This window comes from Hyperolius riggenbachi, chromosome 1 (genome assembly GCF_040937935.1).
Source record: "Hyperolius riggenbachi isolate aHypRig1 chromosome 1, aHypRig1.pri, whole genome shotgun sequence".
NCBI lineage: Eukaryota > Metazoa > Chordata > Amphibia > Anura > Hyperoliidae > Hyperolius > Hyperolius riggenbachi.
In genome coordinates, this window is record NC_090646.1 from 253688955 (window position 1) to 253711404 (window position 22450).

General features: G+C 41.8%; 1 protein-coding gene across 1 annotated transcript in view; it reads left to right on the plus strand.

The window, feature by feature from the left end:
* Positions 1-22450, plus strand: part of EPGN (epithelial mitogen) — a 40348-nt gene that overhangs the window by 13296 nt on the left and 4602 nt on the right. Inside the window, exons 3-4 of the mRNA XM_068271090.1 lie at positions 353-449; positions 17068-17220. Coding sequence (XP_068127191.1) covers positions 353-449; positions 17068-17220 — 250 coding nt within the window. The remainder of the gene's footprint in view (positions 1-352; positions 450-17067; positions 17221-22450) is intronic.

The window sequence follows — 22450 nt, forward strand, 5'->3', positions numbered from 1 at the left end:
ATCCCCTTTTTTTAACTATTTACCAGTAAAGTTTTTTTAACCCTTAGGTTTTGTTTATGCACTATATAATTATATTGGTGTAAACTTTATGTATAGTATCAAAATGAAGCCACCCAAATTCTCTAAAAATGTATGAATTGGTTAGGTTGACTACAAAATTAAGGTTCATCCATTTGATCATGCAGATGTCCACGACCTCAAATATCAGACTTGAGTCCAAATAGGTTAACATTGCTGTCACAATCTCCTCTCTAACTGATGTTAATATTTTCTCATGATCAAAATACTGCACAATGCATTTCAGAGATCAGTGTTCATGCTCTTTACTGACATTCTCATTGTTTCTCATTAGGTATAGGAAGTGACTTTGCATGTCCAGGAGAGTATTCCAACTACTGTTTTAACGGTCAGTGTGTATTCCACACAAGCCTTGAGATTCCATTTTGCAGGTATGTATCTCAGGTATTTGCCCACGGTATTCACATTCTTAACTCTCTTACATTGTTCAGCCGTCTTAAATTCCCACGTTTTTTACACTGACTGGGATACCAAACATGTCATACTGTAACAATAACATTCAAGCCTTCAGCTCCTGCTTCAGCTAGTTATGTGTGCTTGCATCATGTATGCTGTGAGTGGGAGCAAACAACTCTCAGGTCATCCAGAAAACTCCAGGCAGCAGCTACTGACTCATACATGTCAACCTTCCACCACCTGCCACCTTAGGCTAAGTGCTTAATATGCCCGATGGCAAATTAACTCCAGTAGAATGAGGATATACAGGAACCATCAGTGACTGCCCTGTTTGTTTTAAACTAAACAATGTTATGTGATAAATGCTACATTTGTAATTACATCCCTTTCACTTAACAGCTATTGTTACTTCTAGGACATTCAGGCTTTTAAATCTCTAGAGGTCATAAGGCTGTAAAGACATACCTTGAATTCCTGTTCCCTATCATGCGGGTTGAAGGAACTGAGCTTAGAAAGACATAGCTGCCATATAATGACATAGTTTGAATGTTATTACCTGTATGGTTTAATTCCTTGTTTGCCTTTAGTGTAATGTTTTTCTTGAAATAGACATGCTGTGTCTAGACTATTACTTATTTTGTGTTTTATTTTACTTATTTATGTAGTCTTAACAAAGCAGACTGTACCTATGTAGATACATTTGTGCCACCTCCAAAGCATGCAGACCCATGATGCCACTTTACAGATTTATTAATTTTTTGCTCACCCTTACAGTGAGGCGGGTGATCTATTAAACACAAAATACTAGGCTGCCATCACCTCCTTTTGATACTAATACCTGCAAATAGAACGGTTAAAAAACACCCTGTTCTGACTAATAACAATTCTCAGTAGCGATCTTCAGAAGCTAGAATTCGGTTTGTGTGGTTGAATAGCAGGGGTAGCTGAACAAATGAATGACTTTTAGAAGTCTTTTATTATAAATGCAATATAAATAATTAATATATACAGAAAATCATTAAAATCAACAATTATAGAGACAATCGTAGCGCAGTATAAAAATAAAAAGGGAAGAAAAATACGTATACTTAAGGTCAGGTGAAAATATGTCCTTTCTGGGAAATCTGAGCACATGGAAAATGTCCTTTGTTTCAGTTCAGGAAATGACTGCCAGCCACATGGTCCCCTGGCTGGCTGGCTTGATCAGGTGATGGTACACAAGGGAGGATTGCCCCTCCTTGTATGCATCCTGGTTTTATGGAAGCTAGTTTTGGGGGTAGAACAAAGCCGGCCCCCTCCGGTTCACAAACCAATCACAGTTCATTCCCTTGGAGAGAGATTGTAGATTTACCTGTAAAATGCTGTAATTCAAAAACAGGAAATGCCATATTTGGGCGGATGACAGATTCATACTCTTCAGAATATGACAATTCCTATGACATCAGACTTGGCTACCACATTATGTTTAGTTCCTGAGAGGTTTAATACTTTGTCGTGGCTTATCCCTGACCCCCCCAAGACTGGTATCAAAATGTCCATCAAGACACCCCAAATCAAATTATATAACTTTCATACCTCTCATATAAACAGTATTCCTTAAACAGGCTAAAAATCATATACCACATTTATGTTCCCTCTGTCTCCAATGGAGTCGAGAAGTCTGATCTCCTGCTAGGTTTATCCTGTCTCTTCAAAAAGGCAGCAACACTTTGCCATTTGGGCTTACTGCTAGGAGCTTTCACACCTAGGTGTCACTGGCCCAGGAAGGAACTCCTTTTGATCAAGTTAATGTACACAAACAGGTCTTATCAGAGAGCATACTTGGCTCTCATGAAAAGAACTCTGCTAACAGCTATGAAGAAAACAGAGACCACCCAAGCTGACTGCAAGGACCTACACACATAAGATTTTGATCTGGCACGTCAACGACAATCGGTGCAGCAAACCGATTGCGATCGCGTTCTCTTTTCTCGCGGCTCTTCCGTGACAATGATGATGTTAAATTAGCAATTGACTAAAAGCGGAAGGGAGGGGCTTCATGGTGACTGACAGTCAGCACCCCCACACACACCTTCTCAGCGCCAAGTCAGTCAGGAAGAGAAGAGAGATATTAAGTGCTGTGCAACCAGCATTAGCAACAGGGACTAGCCTGAGCCTATGTCACATACCCAGGTAGTAGCAGGCAGCATAGTTCACACTAAATGTGAGTGATATAGGTAGCCTCTAGCCACCCTGGTCAGCAAGCCAATTTATTCAACCGTTCTAGAAGACAAACCCATCAGCAAGCCAGTTCCAGTGGGTAAAACCATTGTAGCCAAGTCCGCACCAGTGCCAAACCACTTCAGTCAGCAAACCAGTTCCAGTCATCAACTAAGGCCAAGGAGGACAGATTTAGATGACCCTGCTCACCAAGGGTTACCCTCCTTCCACACCCTCCCCACCCAGTGTCGTCACCCTCCCCACCCAGTGTCACCCTCCTCCCACACTCTCCCTACCCAGTTTCACCCTCCTCTCACTCAGTGACACCCCCCTCCCACCCAATGCCACCCCACTCAGCAGCTTCATCCCACCCCACTAGCACCCAGTGAGCAATTGATTAATGCAGGTAACATTTGCTGCATTTCATATATGTGGGGTAATGTATGTGCATTTCAGGTGTGTCAGTGATACCGTTTTCTGAATTTCATGTTTGCTGCATTACATTTATGGGAGGTAACGTTTACTGCATTTTAACAAGTGTGAGAGGTAATGTTTGCTGCAATCCATGTTTGCTGCATTTCCTGTCCTGTGTCAGTGGTAAAGATTGCCTCATTGCATGTGAGGGAGGTAAAGCTTGCTGCATTTCAGGTGATGAGGTAACGGTTGCTGCATTTCATGTGTCGGAGGTAACATTTGCTGAATTTATTACTTGATGGGCCTAGTGGCTGCATTTGCTACTTTGGTGTTGTTGTTGCAGCATTTGGCATTTTGGGGACTCATGGTTATTAATACTACTCTAATAAATGAAACCAAAGAAATAAATTGATATCTTTTGCTGGCAACTTTATTTGGTATGACTGCCTTATTGTTCATGGCATTCCTCAGAGGTTTTAGTTCGCATTCATATGATAGCATCTCACAATTTCTGCGGATTTATTGTCTGCACATGATGCAGTTGAGAATCTCCGGTTTCACCACTTCATGGAGGGTACACTGCTTTCTTATGTGTTTGGGGACGTTGTCCAATTACCTTTAGGGTCACTTTGCCTAACTGTGCTTTGGGAAGAAACTTAGGGCACTGACTTAGGAATTACCCCGTTAAATTACAGTTATCTCCGTCCATGTCATGTCATGGCCACACCTATTTTTAGCCCCACTCACGCCTTTCCTTTTGGGGGGGGGCTGTCTGTAAATAATCATCACCGGGTGTCAAATACACTAGCTACCCACTGATAGCAACAAAACAACAGATTTTGAAAGTTTACATAGCTTTAGGCTGCTTACATACTAAGACGTTACAGGCGCACGTTAGTGCGCCTGTAAAGCTCCCACAACGCTCAGCAGTGTAACACAAGTGGGCTGTTCACACAGCGCACGTTGCGTTACATGTAACGCTGCACGTTCTGCCGAAAGTGCAGCATGCTACGGCGTCAGAGCGGCTATAGCCGTGTTAGACTGTTTGCACATGCTCAGTGGGGGGTGGAGAGGAGGCGGGGAGATGCAGCTACAGTAGCCGCGCACATGGCTACTTAATATTCACTGCACTGGCGACCGCTGATTGGCCGGCGGGACCACGTGATGCGGAGTGTCTCGCTCCGCATCACGTGGTCCCGCCGGCCAATCAGTGCCACTCTAGGAGACCTTATACGGATAGAGCCGCCTAACGCGGCTCACTCTACTGTCCTCTCCTGCACCACCATACGTTGTGTTAGGTGCACGTTATGCGACCTTAACGTAGCACCTAACGCAACGTCTTGGTGTGCAAGTAGCCTAAGAACCATTGATTTTGTCGATACCATATGCACATAAAGCATTAATGCAGCCTTAATAAATACTAAAATATTTCTATATTTTTATAGCGGACCCATAATGTAAAAATTAATTCCACATTGGCTATAATTCATAAAGCATTTCCGCATGCGGAAATGCTTAAAACAGCTGACTTTACCGAACACTCGGAAAGTATTGCATTCATAAAGCCTCTTTCCGCATGAAAAACTGACACTACCGAGCAGAGTGATAAATCACCGCCTTGTGCAGTGATTATCGGAACAAATGTAACAAAATGTAAATTCATAAAGAATACCGCAAGCGGTATGAGGTCGGGAAGTACCGCTCCCTCTGATGTGGCGATACCAATGTAAAGTGAATGGAGACACAGACCTCCCAGGCAGCTGCAGTAGAGCGGAACACGGAGAAATGTATCAACTCGGCTGCTTCCTGTGCTTCCGCAAGCTTACCGCCTGCCTACCGACTGCCTAGTTCGGGGAATCTCCGCACTGCTATCACAACTGGATACATTTTTATGAATGCCCACCCAGAAGTATAAAATACCGGCAGTGGTGTTTTCCCGCATTGATTCTACTTACCGACAGCTCCTTTATGAATGATAGCCATTGTCAGCACAGTCCACGCCAGTTAAAATAGAGTAGCCTGAATACATTTTTGGAGTATATAATTAAATAATTGTTGCTGCTAAATCTCGTACTGATTCTTCAATGGGGAGGTAAGTGATACCTTCCCCTATTTTTATTTATTTTAACTTTGTTTTAATCTGATTGGCGCCTCTGTCTACCTGCTTACTATATATCTGGTCCACCTTGCATGGAGTGGTCTTTCCCCAATTTTCTAACTCTATGGAAAGCGACATCTTAACTTCCCAGAGGGGACGGCCTTAAGTTCCCCTACGGCCTATTAAGTGGTTACCTACAGCTAACCCACACTTGTGAGTATAACTTATTATTCAATTTGATTCTGTTTATCCAAAATACTACACTATAATGGGCTCTCGATTTCTTCTTTTATCATTTAAATAAATGTTTACCCTTAAATCACAATCACACACCATCCCCATAGCCTAATGCTGCCACCACCATGTTTCACTGTAGTGATGGTTTCCTTGGTTTGATGAGATGTTTTGCTCCAGACAGAGCATTTTCCTTGGTGGCTGAAATGTTAAGAAATGTTCAGTTGTAGTCTCATCTGACCATAGCATCTTCCTTTAAACCTTAGGTGAGTTGCCTACATGACTTTCGGCAAACTCAATATGTGCCTTTTTATTTTTAATGTTAATCAATATTTGATAAAAAAAAAAAAATCAAATGTGCCATTGATGCTGACAGGAGTGTGAGAGCCAGAGGTGGAGCATGTACAAAGGACAGCTGTGTCACACAAAGATAACTGTCTAACACACTAAGATTACTAGCAGTATAAGCTGTGGATTCTTGTAAAATTTGCTCGCTCATCGCTAAGATGTCTATTGAAGGGTGGTATCTCTTTCATAGTTAGAGTTTATGTTCTAATGATCACTTCTGCCAACAGTCTCTGTTAGCCATGTGACCATTCATGCATGCTTTGCTTGGCCAGTAGCTATAATTCTTTGACCACATCCCATCCATTTGACCGTGCCCAGTCTTGCTGCAGTGCCTGAAGCATGCTGTCTCTTCTTCCTCTCTTTGTATGTCTTTTTCTCACTTTCCAGTTTTTGAAGTTGTGTAACATATTCGGGTGACTCACCACTTTTGTGCTTGGATAGATGCTTTTCCTTCAGTTTGTGTACTTTTCCTGGCATACATAACTTGGCACCGAGCTGTCAATACCAGTTCTGACAGAGAAGTTCAGCGTAACTGAAAGGAATGGGGCTCAGCAGTAGCAAGGCTATGACACATTTCTTCAGCTGTCTTCTGACAGTGTACAGTGCTGCTGACACATGTCTGTGTCTGAAGCAGCCTCTTACAATGTAAGGTTGGACCAGACCAGAACGCACAGCAATTTCACTATTTCATACATGAGATTAGATGTACTTTGTAGGCACTAGCATGATGAGACCTGGAAATGTGATGCAAATTGATGACAGCACATCATTAACTGCTTCTGGACCTTGGTGATTGATATCTACGGCCTTATTACTGCCTCTTATTCCTGCCAAGGTGTGGATTTCAATGACTCCCACTGCATGGTCTCATTGCTCTCACCACTCTGCCTCTGACACCGCTGCAGCCTGTTCACTGTCCGAATGATAATTGTTCTCCATATGCCAGTAACATAGCTCCCAACTGTCCCTCTTTTGGAGGGACAGTCCCTCTTTGGGAGCCCTGTCCCTCTCTCCCTCTTTCTGCCTCACTTGTCCCTCTTTCTATGTAAATAAATATATTTCTCTACTAAAAAATGTGTTTGATTACTCTAGACTTTATTTCCATCCTTTAAATTGATATATTACTAATTTTAAAATCATTTTTTTTTTCAAAAAGACCTTATACTTTTTGAGAAAATCGAGTTTAAATTCATTCTATTCAATGCATTAAAAAGAACCGGATTATTTATGAACCGGTTAATATAGCTTAGAATGCGTCCTGTGCAGGATGCATAGCTGTGGCTCCCGCTGTCTCTCCCCACCTTCCTTCACCCGTCAACCCCCACCTAGGCTGGCATCCGGTGCACCCATGGGTAGGTGAGGGTGAGAGGTGAGGAGGCAGGGAGGACAGTGGGAGCCGGCAGCTATGCGTACCACAGGACGCATTATCTGCTATGTGGGGGGCGGCGGAGATCTTCAATCAACTTAATTGAATATCGCGAGATAGGAGGATACTGTATCCGTGGGACATTTCCAAGGATATTGTCGTAGCAATTTTTTTTAAAGGTACAGGTAAGTATTTCTGGTTAATTAAGAACATTAAAGGACTTTTTTTGTTGTTGTGTTTTTATTTCATTTAACCCTTTGTGGAAATGAGTAAGGGGTAAGGCCATGGCGGGGATTTACGTTCGTCACCGGCATCATTGCCAAAAAAACAAGCTTTTGTGACCCTAGGGTATGACCTCTTTGGCCTAGGGGCCCGAAACTCACCAGTCCTGAACCCCCTAAGAGTCCCTACAATGCTAGAAAATTTGCCACTGCTGAGCCATCGTCCTTTGAAAAGATTTGAGATTTTTGAAAGTGAAATAGGAAGCCCAATGAAAGCCAATGGCAAAATTCTGCACTTTTGCACCCCCATAACTTTAGTTTGCAGAGATGTAGGAAACCCAAAATTGGAGTGCAAGTACAACAATATGCCTTCTACCTGCATGCGAAATGTCGTGAGCTTCAGACTTTGCTAACGGACATGGCGGCGATTTACGTTTGTCACCGGCATCATTGCCAAAAAAACAAGCTTTTGTGACCCTAGGCTATGACCTTTTTGGCCTACGGACCCCAAACTCACCAGTCCTGAGCCCCCTAAGAGTCTCTACAATGCTAGAAAATTTGCCACTGCTGAGCCATCCTCCTTTGAAAAGATTTGAGATTTTTGAACGTGAAATAGGAAGCCCAATGAAAGCCAATGGCAAAATTCTGCACTTTTGCACCCCCATAACTTTAGTTTGCAGAGATGTAGGAAACCCAAAATTGGAGTGCAAGCACAACAATATGCCTTCTACCTGCATGCGAAATGTCGTGAGCTTCAGACTTTGCTAATGGACATGGCGGCGATTTACGTTTGTCACCGGCATCATTGCCAAAAAAACAAACTTTTGTGACCCTAGGCTATGACCTCTTTGGCCTAGGGGCTCCAAACTCACCTGTCCTGAGCCCCCGAAGAGTCCCTACAATGCTAGAAAATTTGCCACTGCTGAGCCATCATCCTTTGAAGAGATTTGAGGTTTTTAACAGTGAAATAGCAAGCCCAATACAAGCCAACGGCAAAATTCAGCATTTTTGCACCCCCATAACTCTGGTTGGTTATCACCCACCGACTTTAGCAGTTAATAGCAAAGGCCCCCTTACATCCTAGCAACACCAAATTTGCAGAATATGTTAAAAAGATAGTAGGAAACAATATGAAAAAAAATGTATTGTATTTTATGTGCTGGGTGTGAGTGTGGGAAATCTGAAAAAAAATGGCGTGGGGTCCCCCCTCCCAAGCTCTCTGTAACCCCTTGTCCCCCATGCAGGCTGGGATAGCCAGAATGCGGAGCCCCAGCCGACTGAGGCTTCGCACCGTGAGCTATACCAGCCCGCATGGTCCATGGTATGGGGGGCTCTGGGGGAGAGGGGCAGCCAAGCCTTCCCCTCTCCCCCCGAGCCCTTGTCCAATCCATGGACAAGGGGCTTCTACCCCACCTCCGATGCCCCAGGAGGAGGTGGGGGCGACGACTCCCTGGGGGGTTCATAATGGCATCTGGGAGTCCCCTTTAAGAAGGGGACCCCATATGCCCACCCCCCTCCCAGGAGAAATGAGTATAGTGGTAAAAAGTACCCCTTACCCATTTCCACAAAGGGTTAAATGAAATTAAAACACAAAGATGAAAAAAGTCCTTTAATGTTCTTAATTAACCAGAAATACTTACCTGTACCTTTAAGAAAAAGTCCTCAAGCCAATATGCTTGGAAAAGGTCCCACACTATAATCTGTTATGTCCCACAATGACAGTATCCTCTATCTTGCGATCTTCAGAAATACTTACCTGTACCTTTTAAGAAAAATTTCCCACGCCAATATCCTCGGGAAATGTCCCACGGTTACAGTATCCTCTAATCTTAAGTTAAATGAAGATCTCCGCTGCCCCCCCACATAGCAGAGAATGCGTCGCATAGGATGCATAACTGGCGGCTCCCGCTGTCCTCCCCGCCGCCTCACCTCTCACTCTCACCTAGCCTGGCACCTGGTCAGGGGTGTCAGGTGAAGGCAGGTGGGGAGAGCCAGCGGGAGCCAGCAGCTATATGTCCTGCACAGGATGCATTCTAAGCTATACTAACTAGTTCATGAATGATCCGGTTCTTTTTAATGAATCGTCTCTTTTTAATGAATCAAATGAATCGGCTCTGTAACTTTTCCTTTGAAACTTTAAAATCGATTTTCTCAAAAAGTATAAGGTCTTTTTGAAAAAAAAATTCCCTCTTGTTCCCACTGTTCTTCTTAACATTCCCAGCAAATTTGGTGGTTTTTATCTTTTGAGGGGACTTTGCTATCAACCGCTAAATTCGGCGGGCGTTTAATTTTCCCACGGTCAGAAGGATAATTTTAAAATCGATTTTTCTCAAAAACTATAAGGTCTTTTTGAAACATTGTTTTCCTCTTGTAGTCACCGTCCCCCTCTACATTCCCTGCAAATTTGGTGCTTCTACTATGTAAGGGGACTTTTCAATTAACCGATAAAGTCGGCTGGCATTAAAGTCTATGGAAAAAATGCGAACCCGAAAAGTTCTCGGTTCACCTCGAATGCAAACCACCGATGTTCGCGAGAATCGGTTCGCGGGCAAACCAATCGGGCCATCTCTACTCCTGGTCTATTTGGCGGCAGTAGTGTCTGAAGTACACCAGAAACAAGCGTGCAGATCTCACAATTTTGTCAGAAACACCATATCTTCATGTTCAGGGTCTATACCTAAAAGTTTTAGAGGCAAGGCGGACTTCCAAAGAACTGGTATTGCTTAATGGAATCATTAACTGTTTTAAGACCATTCCCCCCCCCCCCCCCGATCTACTTACCTGTGGCTTCCTCCGGCTCCTTCCCGGCGATATGTCCCACGATTCAGCTCCGCTCGCAGCCCAGCGCCCTCGCCGGTACTGAGGCCGACCTCGGGGTTGGCCTCGTACTGCGCCTGCACGAACACCGCAGTCAATTACAGACATGTTGTCCACGGTGTACTGTACAGGCACAGTAGTTCTGCACCTGCGCAGTACACCACGGACAACGTGGCCATGATTGACAGTGGCGCTCACGCAGTCGCCTTATGAGGTCAACCCCAAAGTCGGCCTCAGTATCGACGGGGTCACCAGGCTGCAAGCTGCGTTGTGGGATAGGTCGGAGGAAGCCACGGGTACGTAGATCGGGGGGGGGGGGGGGGTTCATAAAACGGCTGATGATTCCTTTACAGGGTAATAAATTTTGCAGCCTCCATAGCTCTCTTTCAACAGTTGTTCTTTATAGCGTACCTGCAATAACATGTGACAAGACACAGAACAATTATATATATTTATTCTCCTGACTGGCAGACTAAACGCCAGAGCTGCAGCCACTAGCGCACACTCTATAGGCAGTAGCAGTGTTAGGGAATCTTGCCCAAGGTCTCCTCACTGATTAGGTGCAGGCTCACTGAACAGGAAAAGATTCAAACCCTTGTCTCCTGTGTTAGAGGCAGAGCCCTTAACCAGTACACTTTCCAGCTACTGCCTGAAATGAGCTAAACATATACACAAGTTCTCCAAATTCAGATTCAATACGTTCTTCAACGCCTAGGCAGTAATGATCTCACAAAAATAGTACAGTAAAAGTATAAGGACTTGAATTGTATTTTGGTCTGATGACCTTTTCTTTGCTGATGGGAAAAGAGTAACATCAGGAGAACTACTCCCTTGCTGTTAGGGGTGAGTAAGTAAGTGGATAAGAGGCTATTTCCTCTTGACATAGTATATCTCGAGCCATGCAGCCAGCAGTAATGAATCTCATGAAATAACAAGCACTAAGCTCATGTTTATCACACTCCATTTTGTAATATATCATTGTCTGGAGTACACTTTGTGCAGCTTCACACCATCCTACTAACAGATTAGCACTACAATAACTCTGCAACTCTTCTAAAACCTCATTTCTCATGACCAAATTCTATGTACTTAAGGTACCCTCAGCTTTGCTACACTTTCAGAACTCAGTTTGCTGTACACTCCTTAGTTATGGAATCTCATCCTATGGAAGAACCGTTAATCCACTCACAGGGGTCACATCAGAGTTATATGGGGTAGTATTAGCTGGAGATATGGGAAGTTTTAGGAAGCCTCTGCTAGATGGAATATTTAGGACCTGATTGAGAAAGAATGGCCTGAGCTCATCTCACACTTTACAAAAACACCTTTTGCAGCGCAACATAAACTGCTCACTCTAAAAATTCTTTACAGAAATTGATGGAATTTATAGAAATGACTTACAGACTATTGAAAATAGGTAGACTCACTTAGGATGCATGATAGAGGTGTGGTGATTCAGGGACTAAGTTTCTGCACATGTTTTGGTTGGGCCCTGGGGTTAAGGACTTCTGGAGCCAAATACATGATATCGTAGTCATAGACTTATTACTAAGCAATTGGGGTGTACTGAGGGCTCATTCACACCTAGGGCATTTTTTCCCTTTTTTCAAGCCCCTGCAATTTTGAAAATCACCCTAAAAGGCTTGTGCAATGATTCCCTATGGGAGCGTTCATATCTGAGCGGTTAATTTCCGATCTGCTCAGCAAAAAGCTGCCTGTACTATTTTCTGAGCATTTTTGCTCAATAGAAGGTATAGGGAAATCGCAAAGCGCTTGAAAAAGTGCTTTGTATAGCAATTTACCCAGCGCTTTTAAGAATAAATACGTTGTACGCACAGCTGAGCGCCAGAAGGAGAAAAAAAAACATGCGCAAAAAAAATCAGAAATCGCTGCCGCCAGCAATTTCGATTTTACATGTGAACAAAGCCTTACAAAGCCATGTTTCTTGGTCTATTTTTGGAGAGATGCATATTAAGGAACGAAGGCTACTGGGTAAGACTACTTATATTTTATGCCAAGAAACTGGTGGCTCTTAAGTGTAAAATCCCATGTCCCTGACTGTGGTGGAATTTATTGCATCTGTGAATGTGGATTTGCCTGTGTGTAAAAATGTTTATGAAAATTGAGAGTCTACAAAAATGTTTTACAAGATAAGGATCTCGTTGTCCATGTTTTAAGATTGACATGTAATTGTACTCTATGTTTCACCCGCTGCAACTTATCTTATTTCATGATACAACAAAATGATTCAATTTCACAGCAATTCAATAAAAAGGATCAGCTTGTCTGAAAAATCTAAAGCTTTTTTTTCCCAATCAACTAACAATAAGATTGAATTTCACATTTTTTTCGATTTTTATCGATCTGGAATGCTGGAAATCTTTCTTCAATTTTACCAAAGATTGGATAGGGTCTGTTAGATTGTAAATGTATGTGCAACCAATTAAAATCAAACAGAAGTATTAAATTTATGAATACCTTTATTAGTGGAAAGTATAAACAAGAAAGGATTTTTTTAAAGGTTAAAGGTAGTTGAGGCTGGACAAACAGTGGGCCAGTTAAGATGCTTGGTTCTAGATATCTGGTACCTCCTCCCCCCCCCCCCCCCCAAAAAAAAAAAAAAAAAATGAGGAGGGAGATAGGAATAGGCTGCTACTCCTAAAGGGAGTGGAGTGGATAAGGAGGATTTTATAATTTGCTTCAGAAAAAAAATAATGTAATTCGCAGGAAATGTATGAAGACTCCTCCACTGACTTGTGTAGAGTAAACTTTATGTAGCGCCCTGTATTGGAATTTTTGTATGGACCAGACTTAATTGTGTTGTATTATATGATTCGCAAGAGGTAACTGCACAGTGGATGGGTACTTCCTCTTTAGGATGTCCTTTAACCCTTTCCAATCCTTTTTTGAACCCCCCCCCATCCCACTTACTTTTTTCCAGGTTGAGTGTATGTGTGTGTGAATTTGGGTGATCGCTGTGTGCTGAGCAGCGGGGAAATGGTAGGGTCTCCACCTCTGGCCTTTTGTGAATACTCCCCAAGATGTCATGTTGCAGCTGTTTGTAAACGCTGGAGTTGTGCTGTCTTCTCCGCTAATTGGAGTAAATGCAATTATGTAATAGTGTTCAAGAGGGGCTCTTATTAGAGTTTTCTGTAAAGCAAAAATGTAAAGTATACTTTTGTGAAAGACATACAACAATAAACAAGATTTGTAAAACACTTCTCTCCCGTAGGACTCAAAGCTCATAAGCATAGCTCAGACCAGTATTTGGTTGATAGGTAAATTTTGGCACAAAGGAGGAATTATAAAAGTCCACAAATGCCAGGCTAAACAGGTGCTTCAGAAGAAAAGTTTATGAGTAAAATTGCAGTGCACTACCTGCGCATGGTAATTGTATATCTGGTACATGAATGAATCCCTAGGCTTCTATTGCAAACAATAAAATGAAAAGTGCTACATTTACAGTATGCAGAAAAACAAAACTTTCAGGGTTCAAGTAAATGCAATTATCAGTAGCAACAATTCAAATGCACCAAATTGCTTGTCTGCACTATTACACAATAGCAACATCAGTTCTGATTTATTGTATTTCCCCTGCTCTTTAAAGAACAAGCGACACCCATGCTAACCTAGAAATAAAAACCACATATATAAGTAGATAAATACTACTTCTACTTACATAACAGATGTATTGTGCTATCCACGTAATAATTCCTGTGAATTTTATAAAGGAAAAGCAGAAAATCATATTCTAGGCAGTGGCCATCTTGCCAATTTAATGCTGACATCATATCTCCCTGACTCTTGTTTCCCCCTCTCCTTTCTCTTGCTCATTGTGTATTCATTAGCTGCCCTCCTCCCAGAGTCTTTTTTTTATTTACACATCCAATCACTGAGTCACCTCAGCCTTGCTTGTAAACACAAGTGATCAGCTAGGCAGGGAAATAAATGGAAGAGGAGGAATATATTATAGATAAAAAGAACTACCAGCATTCAAAAGAACTCCAAGCATTCAACTTTTTGGCACTGTTTCAGAATCAGAATCAGAATCAATTTATTTTCGCCAAGTAAGTTTGCACCTACAAGGAATTTGTCTTGGCAGTTGCTTAACAAACACAAACAAAAACAATATAAGGACAGACAGTGTGAATATTACAAGTTAAGGATATTATAAGTAGTGGCAGTAAGCAATGTGAGAATTGTTCATTTACAGTTCTGTGCTGATTACTATCAAGTCCTGGCAGCTCTAACGTGGTTCAGCATTAAGTATGGCTACCGCTTAAGGAAAAAAGCTGTTCCTGTGTCTGGAGGTTTTGGTAGCGATTGACCGGAATCTTACTCCTGAAGGCATGCGCTGGAAGATGGAGTGAGCTGGGTGAGAGGGGTCAGAGGCAATTTTGGTTGCTCTCTTTTTGCACCTGCTAGCGTAAAGATCCTGCAGGGTAGGTAAGCTACAGCCAATTATCCTTTCCGCTGATCGGATGATGCGCTGCAGCCTCCCCTTTTCTAATGCTGAGCAGGAGCCGAACCATACAGTCATAGATGATGTTATGGTGGATTCGATGATTGCAGTGTAGAACTGCACCATTCGATTTTGAGGTAGGCCAAACTTTTTCAACTGCCTTAGATGGTACATTCTCTGTTGCGCTTTCTTGACAATAGTGGCAGTGTTGTTGTCCCATTTTAAGTCGTTTGAGATCGTGGACCCAAGAAACTTGAATGACTCTACCTGGGTTATTGTGGATCCATTTATGGTTAAGGGGAGGTGCTGAGGGGGAGATCTCCTAAAGTCTATTATCATCTCCATAGTTTTGAGAGCATTTAGTTCCAAGTTGTTGCTGCTGCACCTAAAGTATGTGATAACTGCAAACCATAACAGCAGAAAAAGTTTTGAATGCAGGATTAGCATCTTTATCACTTAATACACAGACAAGTTGCTGTTGAAATTTGATTTTTATGGTGACAATACCGCTTTAAACAGATAACACAAGATAAGTACAATTATAAAATGCTTTGCTTCTTTGCTGTCCATTGTAAAACTAGCATGTTGGTCAGTGTGGCAGCTTGATTGCATTTAAGTTGGGAATCCTTAAAGAGACTCTGTAACAAAATTTTCAGCCTTAGTTCTTCTATCCTATAAGTTCATTTGCCTGTTCTAATGTGCTCTGGCTTACTGCAGCCTTTCCTAATTGCACAGTGGCTGTGTTATCTCTGTTATATGATCTAATCTGTTTTCTTCAGTCGGCTCTGTCAGCTAAGGATGGAATGTGTGGAATGTGCAGGGCTGCTTGTGATTGGATAGAAGCGATACACACCCTCTGCAGGCCCCCTGAAGACTCTGTATGACTCACACACTCTGCTTATGTGAGCCTATCACAAGCTGGTTAGTTTGTTTGTAAACACTGCCTAAAACTGTTAATTACAAGCCAGGATTGCAGCAGAGAGTGGCAGAAGCAGCACAGAGGGGTCCAGGAGAACATAATGAATAGAATGGTATGCTTTTTGCTGTAAAAATGTTAGAGTACGGATTCTCTTTAAGGCCTGGAATGCACTACCAGTACATTATTAAGCCATTTTTAAGCGCTTGTGATTTGAAAAGCTCTTGCTAATGCAATGCTCTGGGTAAAAATCACCCATAGCATTGCATTAGCAAGAGTTTTTCAAATCACAAGCGCTTAGAAAAGGCTGCTAGCCTCCTTAGCGGTAACCACACGCTAGACTTGGGGTGGAAAACCACAGCTAAGAGCGGTAACCCACTACACTCATGGTAGCCACCGGGAGGTCCATGTAAAGCAGGGGTAGGGAACCTATGGCTCGGGAGCCACATGTGGCTCTTTTGATGGCTACATCTGGCTCACACACAAATCAGTAGGGGTTGATTCACTAAGCTACACTGCTCAAGCAGCGCAGCTTAGTATGGCAGCGCAAGTAAAGTTTTCAAAGTAGGCATGCTACTGCTGTAGCATGCACTACTAACTTACTTGAGCTGCCCCAAAATGAATGGCTGCTCCAATTGTCCAATTGTCCCACTCTGGATCCTGTCAGGTCCAGTGACTTTGGAGGACGAGATCCCCACACTTTTATTGGCCCAATAGGCTGCCTGTCACTTGACAGGCAGCCTATTGGGCCAAAGTGCGGTGATTTTGTCCTAAAAAGTGAATCAACCCCCAAGTCAGATAGCTAATTGTACAAGCTGTCAGTATTTCTTCTGTCTCTCGGGAAAATTGCTGATGTTGCTGAAACCCAAGAGAAGTTAAAGACGTGTCTGACACTTCCATTGCCTAGCGGATCAACTTTATACACACTACCATGGCAACAGGGCTGTGAGCCCTACTGTCCTAGTTGAAAACATATTGTATGGCTCTCACGGAATTACCTTTTAAAAAATGTGGCGTTTACGACTCTCTCAGCCAAAAAGGTTCCTGACCCCTGATGTAGAGCATTGCGTGCAGCGGGCGATTTCACTCACCTCCCGGGCGATCCAGACGCTAGCGGCCATTCTTCTTCCTGTCCACGGAGGCTCTGCATCCCCTGGTGAGATCGCTGACTGTCGTCATGACAACAGCCAGGAATCTCACTATAGGGTTACAGCACCACCCGGAGGACGGAGGGAGAACTGCAGAGCTGGATCCTGAGAGGTGATTAAGTGCAGGGGCTGCTCCAGGCTCTCTCATGGTATAATTTTTTTTTTTGCTTTTAGTATCTAAAAGCACATGAAAAAAAATGGTACCTTTTTTAGACCCTAAAATTAGGAAGGAATCATACCGCCAGGGAGGTTAGTGATTCCCAGGCCTTAAAACTACAAGTACAAAGGTGTGTTTTTCCCTGCACAAGCACAGCACTTGGGAATCATTTGTGAAAATGCTAAACTTCTGCTTTGCCTTCTGTCCACTTAGGTGTTCTTCTGGGTTCACAGGGGATAGATGTGCACATGTTGTTCTACCAGTTCACCAGCCACAAACAGAAGCAACATACATAGCCATTGGAATATTAGTTGGATTATTAATAAGTGGATTGCTAGCCATGCTCTGGTGCTATAAAGAAAAAAGGTATGTACAATTTGATACATTAAACAATAATTGATGTCAATATTTGCAATTCATATACTAGCCTCTGCATTTAAACTGATCTTGTCCTTAAATGGCCACTATTGTGAAAATGTATAAAATGTAAAATACAAGATGTGTTAATACTGACAGATCATGTGCCACTTAGATTGCTCACAGGTAGACTTTATTTCACCAATTAAGTGAATTTTGATGGTATTTGGTTGCAACAGCACCTTTTAGCAGTTTTTCACCTGATTCAATACATTCGTGAACATATTGTGAGTTGTCACAAGATATGCATTTTTGTGTTTTGGAAATGTGTTATCTTGTGTCCATTGACTTGAATTCATTTGGAAAATGTATTATTGCATGCCCATACATTTTCAACCATATAATCATCTGTGTGAAAATGGGGTAATAATCTCATACCCAGATATTTTCACAAATGTTCTAATTTGTGTGACAATGTGACATTTTCATGAAAATTATGGTGAAACAAAAATGGCCAAATTTGCTCCTGAGTAGTGGCAAAAAATATTGGCCTGACTGTTTGTGTAAAGGGCCCTCTACCTCCTACGTGTAGAACTGCAGGTGTGTTTTTTTTTTATAATATAGAAGTACTCGGGGTCTAATGAGCCCCTAAAAATGAAATAGCTTGTTGACTACCGAAAGGCAAAAAAGGTAATGGGCTGATGCAGCTTGGTACTCTGGTGTACAAAAAAAAAGTAAGCTTACATCACAATAAAACAGACAACATGCCTGTAAAATGTGTGTAACCTATATGTGAAATCTGCAGTATTACAAAATGCATGACAAAACCATTCTGGTTAACTGAGCTCATCTTTTAATCCTAAAATAGTCTCATAATTCACGTTTAATGCCAACTGTAGCCTGTAATACTGAAGAAAGGCCAGTAATGATAGCAAGTGCTTGCATTCCGATGATATGGTGTGCAGACATTTTTCTGGAGTCAGTGAAATGCGTCATTGGTGGCAGAATGACAAAACTTGTGCACTTAAAGGTTACAGTGAGATTTGTGATGTTCTGAAAAATCATGAGTTAAGCCATGTAAAGAAATGATCTATCTGCTCTATGCTAAAGCACACAAAATATTGAACTGCCACTTTGTGCAAATGAAAATGAAGGATGAAGACAGATGCATAACTAAAGAGGGTAAATCCCAAACAGCCACAGGAGAGCACAGGGATATTGGGGGCCACAGCTTGTTACTCTCCCTTTATCCAATTCCGTGAATACCACTTCCTGGCAAATACACCTTCTATCCCCCAGTGGAAATGGAAGGTGAACACTAAGTGCCCTTTCAAAGTTTTGCTGAAGAGTCCCATGATGCTGCTTGCTTGGAAGGAAAGCTATAGCAAGTTTGGACAAGATACTGAAGAATAAGGATGTCACTTTACCAACAAAGATCAGGATAGTTAGAGCCATGGTATTTCCTGTAGTAACATATGGCTGTGAATATTGGACCATAAATAAGGTCATATGTAGAAAATTGATGCTTTTGAACTGTGGGCATGGAGAGAGATACTGAGAGTTCCCTGGACTGCTAGAATTTTTTATTTTTTTTCTACATTAACTCTTTTTCTGGGCAAGAACAAAATTTTAGTTCAAATGTTTTGTTCAAAAAGTTTAAAATCAAAAGTTTTACAGAGTATGAAAATAATTTGACAATAGGATTAAATATATCCATTAACAATTGTAGTGGTATCCATGCTGGATGTTTGAGATGATATAAGAACATGTAGTCACCAAGGCTATAAACATGAACATAAGAACTCAGTAAATTCTTTATTAAGACATAGCAAGATAGGCAAACATACTCTTGTTTCAATAGACCTATAGCTAATGGTATATTGTTTTCCCTTGCTGTAACTCAGTGTTTCTAGTAAAATAGGTAACCGTAGTTTTAAAGAGGTTTGTAAGAAAGTTATATAGCTTACTACCATTATTAAATACAGCCTCAAGTCAAAGAGGGTCTCAATCTTTTTTCCATATTTACAATCATATCTGCTAGTGTAATAATATGTCTTGGGGTAGGAATATCCTTGGAAGTCCAGTTTGATAGAATCAAGTGTCTGGTGGCACAATAACAATTTATAGAGGGTACTGTAAGGGTATTTATTCTAATCCGATGTGTAAAATATCTGATTGTGGTGTTAAATTGAAAGGGGCCCAGAGACAAGATATGGCATGCATCGCGAGACCTTGCCAAAGGTCATACTAACGGGCAAAACCATAAGATGTGTGCTAATGATCTTATTTCTCCACAATCTCTCCAACATTCAGGGGGTTTTACTTTAACATATTTAGACATATTTAGGGGTGCAGTATACCAGTTCAACAACATTTTCTGGAATGTTTCCCTATGTGTAATGCACTGCACTTTGAGTATCGACAATAATAATGGTTAGTTGTTAGTTGGATTTGTTCAAGAGTAATGCGTGATTTAAGTTAAAGTGAACCTCCGGACTAAAAATCTACTCAGCAGAACTGAAAAGGCTTGGTGTTTCTTTAACAGTTTCACAGCATCAGAACTGTTTTTCTTACTAAAGCATCGTTTTTAGCTGCATTTTTATCTAAGCTCCACCCATCAAAACAAAAAAGCCCTGGCTTTTTTTCCCTGATGCTGTGCAGAGCATGATGGGATTTCCTATGTTGTTATTCACATTGCCTAGCAACTGGGAGAGGTGCTCAGGACACAGGACAGTTGGAACTGTGTCTCATGCTCCCTGTCACCTCCTTTCAACCAAAAAGATGGCTGCCATCATGAAATCAAACATTTGCCTGTTCTTTTAAAACAGGGTGGGTAAGAGATTGTATTACCTATCTATTTTAATTAACATAACTAATGTAACTTAATGACAGTATGTTTGTTTAGGCTGGCGTTCCTCTTTAAAGAGTCCATGTTTCGATTTATTTAAGAAGTTGCTGATCAGAGTTTCCTAGAAGTTCAGCGTAGCATAAAGATTTTTTTTTTCAAGCAGTATAGGTGCCATAACGTATAGGGTTTTGGTACATTTAGGAGATCATTTTTAATACTGGCCCATAGATGCTGTAATTGAAAATAAGTGTGATGTTTCCCAGTGAGTAGGGTGAATTCTGTTTGGATTTGAAAAAAGGATTTGAGGGTTTAATGGCAGAGAAGGCTGTTGAAATAATTGATTCCTGCTTCTTTCCATCTCCCTATATTTATGAGATACTACTATTAACTTTCAAATATTTGGTCACATAATGAGATCAGATCCTTTGGCTAAATCCTTGACACTTGGAAAAATTAATGAAGAAGAGGACAACAGGGGCTAAGATGGACAGACAGCATATGTAAAACTATGAACATGCCTATGCAACAGCTGAACAAAGCTGTGATGTGATTGACAGATTGGCATGCTCAAGTCGACTAACCCAATGAGGAGAGAGAATGTTGACTGATGTCATGCAAAGAGCTTAGAAAATGTTTTTACTTGCAGTAATAGCTATGCACTGTCCCTATTTATTTATTTATTGTGCTCTGCATCTTTATGACTGACCTATGCATATCTCAAAACTTTCAGGGTTTCACGATTTGCATAGACATACTTGAGCCAGGCGCACGGATGTGATAGTCATGTCCATGACTGCAATTGCTGCAGCCACTGGGATGTAACTATTATGTTCATGCATTTAGCTGGGTGACTTGTGCGCTACTGATGGCCCACAGCAGGAAGGATCGGTAGGAGGGTACAGGTGTCCCATGAGCAAGTCCATGGCTGTTATGTGAGAATGATTGCTGTAACAGCTAGTAACAGTGATCATTCTCAAAAAAAGCATACAGGAAGTACGCGACTGCCTGTAGCAATCATGCGTGCGTTTACATGTGACACCGCCCTACCCCCCCCCTCCCACTGCAGCAGTGATTGGTCAAAGGAATCATGTGATCCCTTGACCCCTGTGACTGCAGTGATTGGCCCAAGGGATCATGTGATTCCCGATCCATCTTCACGTGGGTACTTATCTTATACTTGAATGATGACTGTTACAGCCAATAACAGTAATCATTCATAAAAACAAGTAACAATCAGATAGATTCACTAACCTGCTCTGCTACAGCAGCACGTGTTAAAAACCACTTCCGAGCGCTATACACTATGCGCAGTCATGCTGCATAGTGTCACGTGCGTTCTATAGTTACGTGCGCTTGTTTACATAGTAACACGTGCTCCTTTAACTACCGGGTGCTGGGGAGTATTGCAATCACAATATTTAACTAGCACTGCTGCTACTATGTTAATTTTAACTATGTTAATTAACATGGTAACGGCCACACTGGTGATGTATCGTGGTTGTGATACTTTACAGCACTTAAAGGTGTGTGTGTTGCTATGTAAACAGCAAGTCATTATGGAATGTATGCTACGAAGCTCGACTGCGCATAGTGTGCATAGTGCTCCCAAATAGTTTTATAACTCGCGCTGCTGCAGCAGCACAGTGCAGTGAATCTACCTGAATGTTAGATAACCAGTAAGGCTTTGTTGAAATGCATGTGCAATTTTGCACTTTGCTTTTTAGTGGTGATGCGCACGTTTGTTTTCTGGCTGCGATTCACACGTATAACAAAAAAGGATTCCTTGGTGCATGAAATCACAATGTACGTACAATTCCCATAGACTAGTAGCAGGTGCCGTGCCGGCATTCTATGGCGGACAATGAGCACGCGAAAACACGCAAATGATGCAAAAAATTGGCCACAGGAAAACACTAGTTGTTTTCTGTGGACACAAGTGTGGCCTCTCCTTAAAGAGACACTGAAGCGAAAAAAAATGATGATATTATTATTTGTATGTGTAGTACAGCTAAGAAATAAAACATTAAGATCAGATACATCAGTCTACTTGTTTCCAGTGCAGGAAGAGTTGAGAAACTCCAGTTGTTATCTCTATGCAAAAAAGCTATTAAGCTCTCCGACTAAGTTAGTCGTGGAGAGGGCTGTTATCTGACTTTTATTATCTCAACTGTAATTGAACTGTTTACTTTCCCTCTGCTAGAAATTTAGGTGCCAACACAGGCGCCATGTAAAGCACTGCTAATATTGGTTATAACAGTAAATGAAATTGGGGCCGATGGGAATGCCCACTATAGAGAATTGGCTATCATTATAGCGGCTATAAATATAAAAATAGCAGGCACCCATTATTTATAACTGCAGTTTCTGTAGTCCCGATATGGGAGAGTGAGT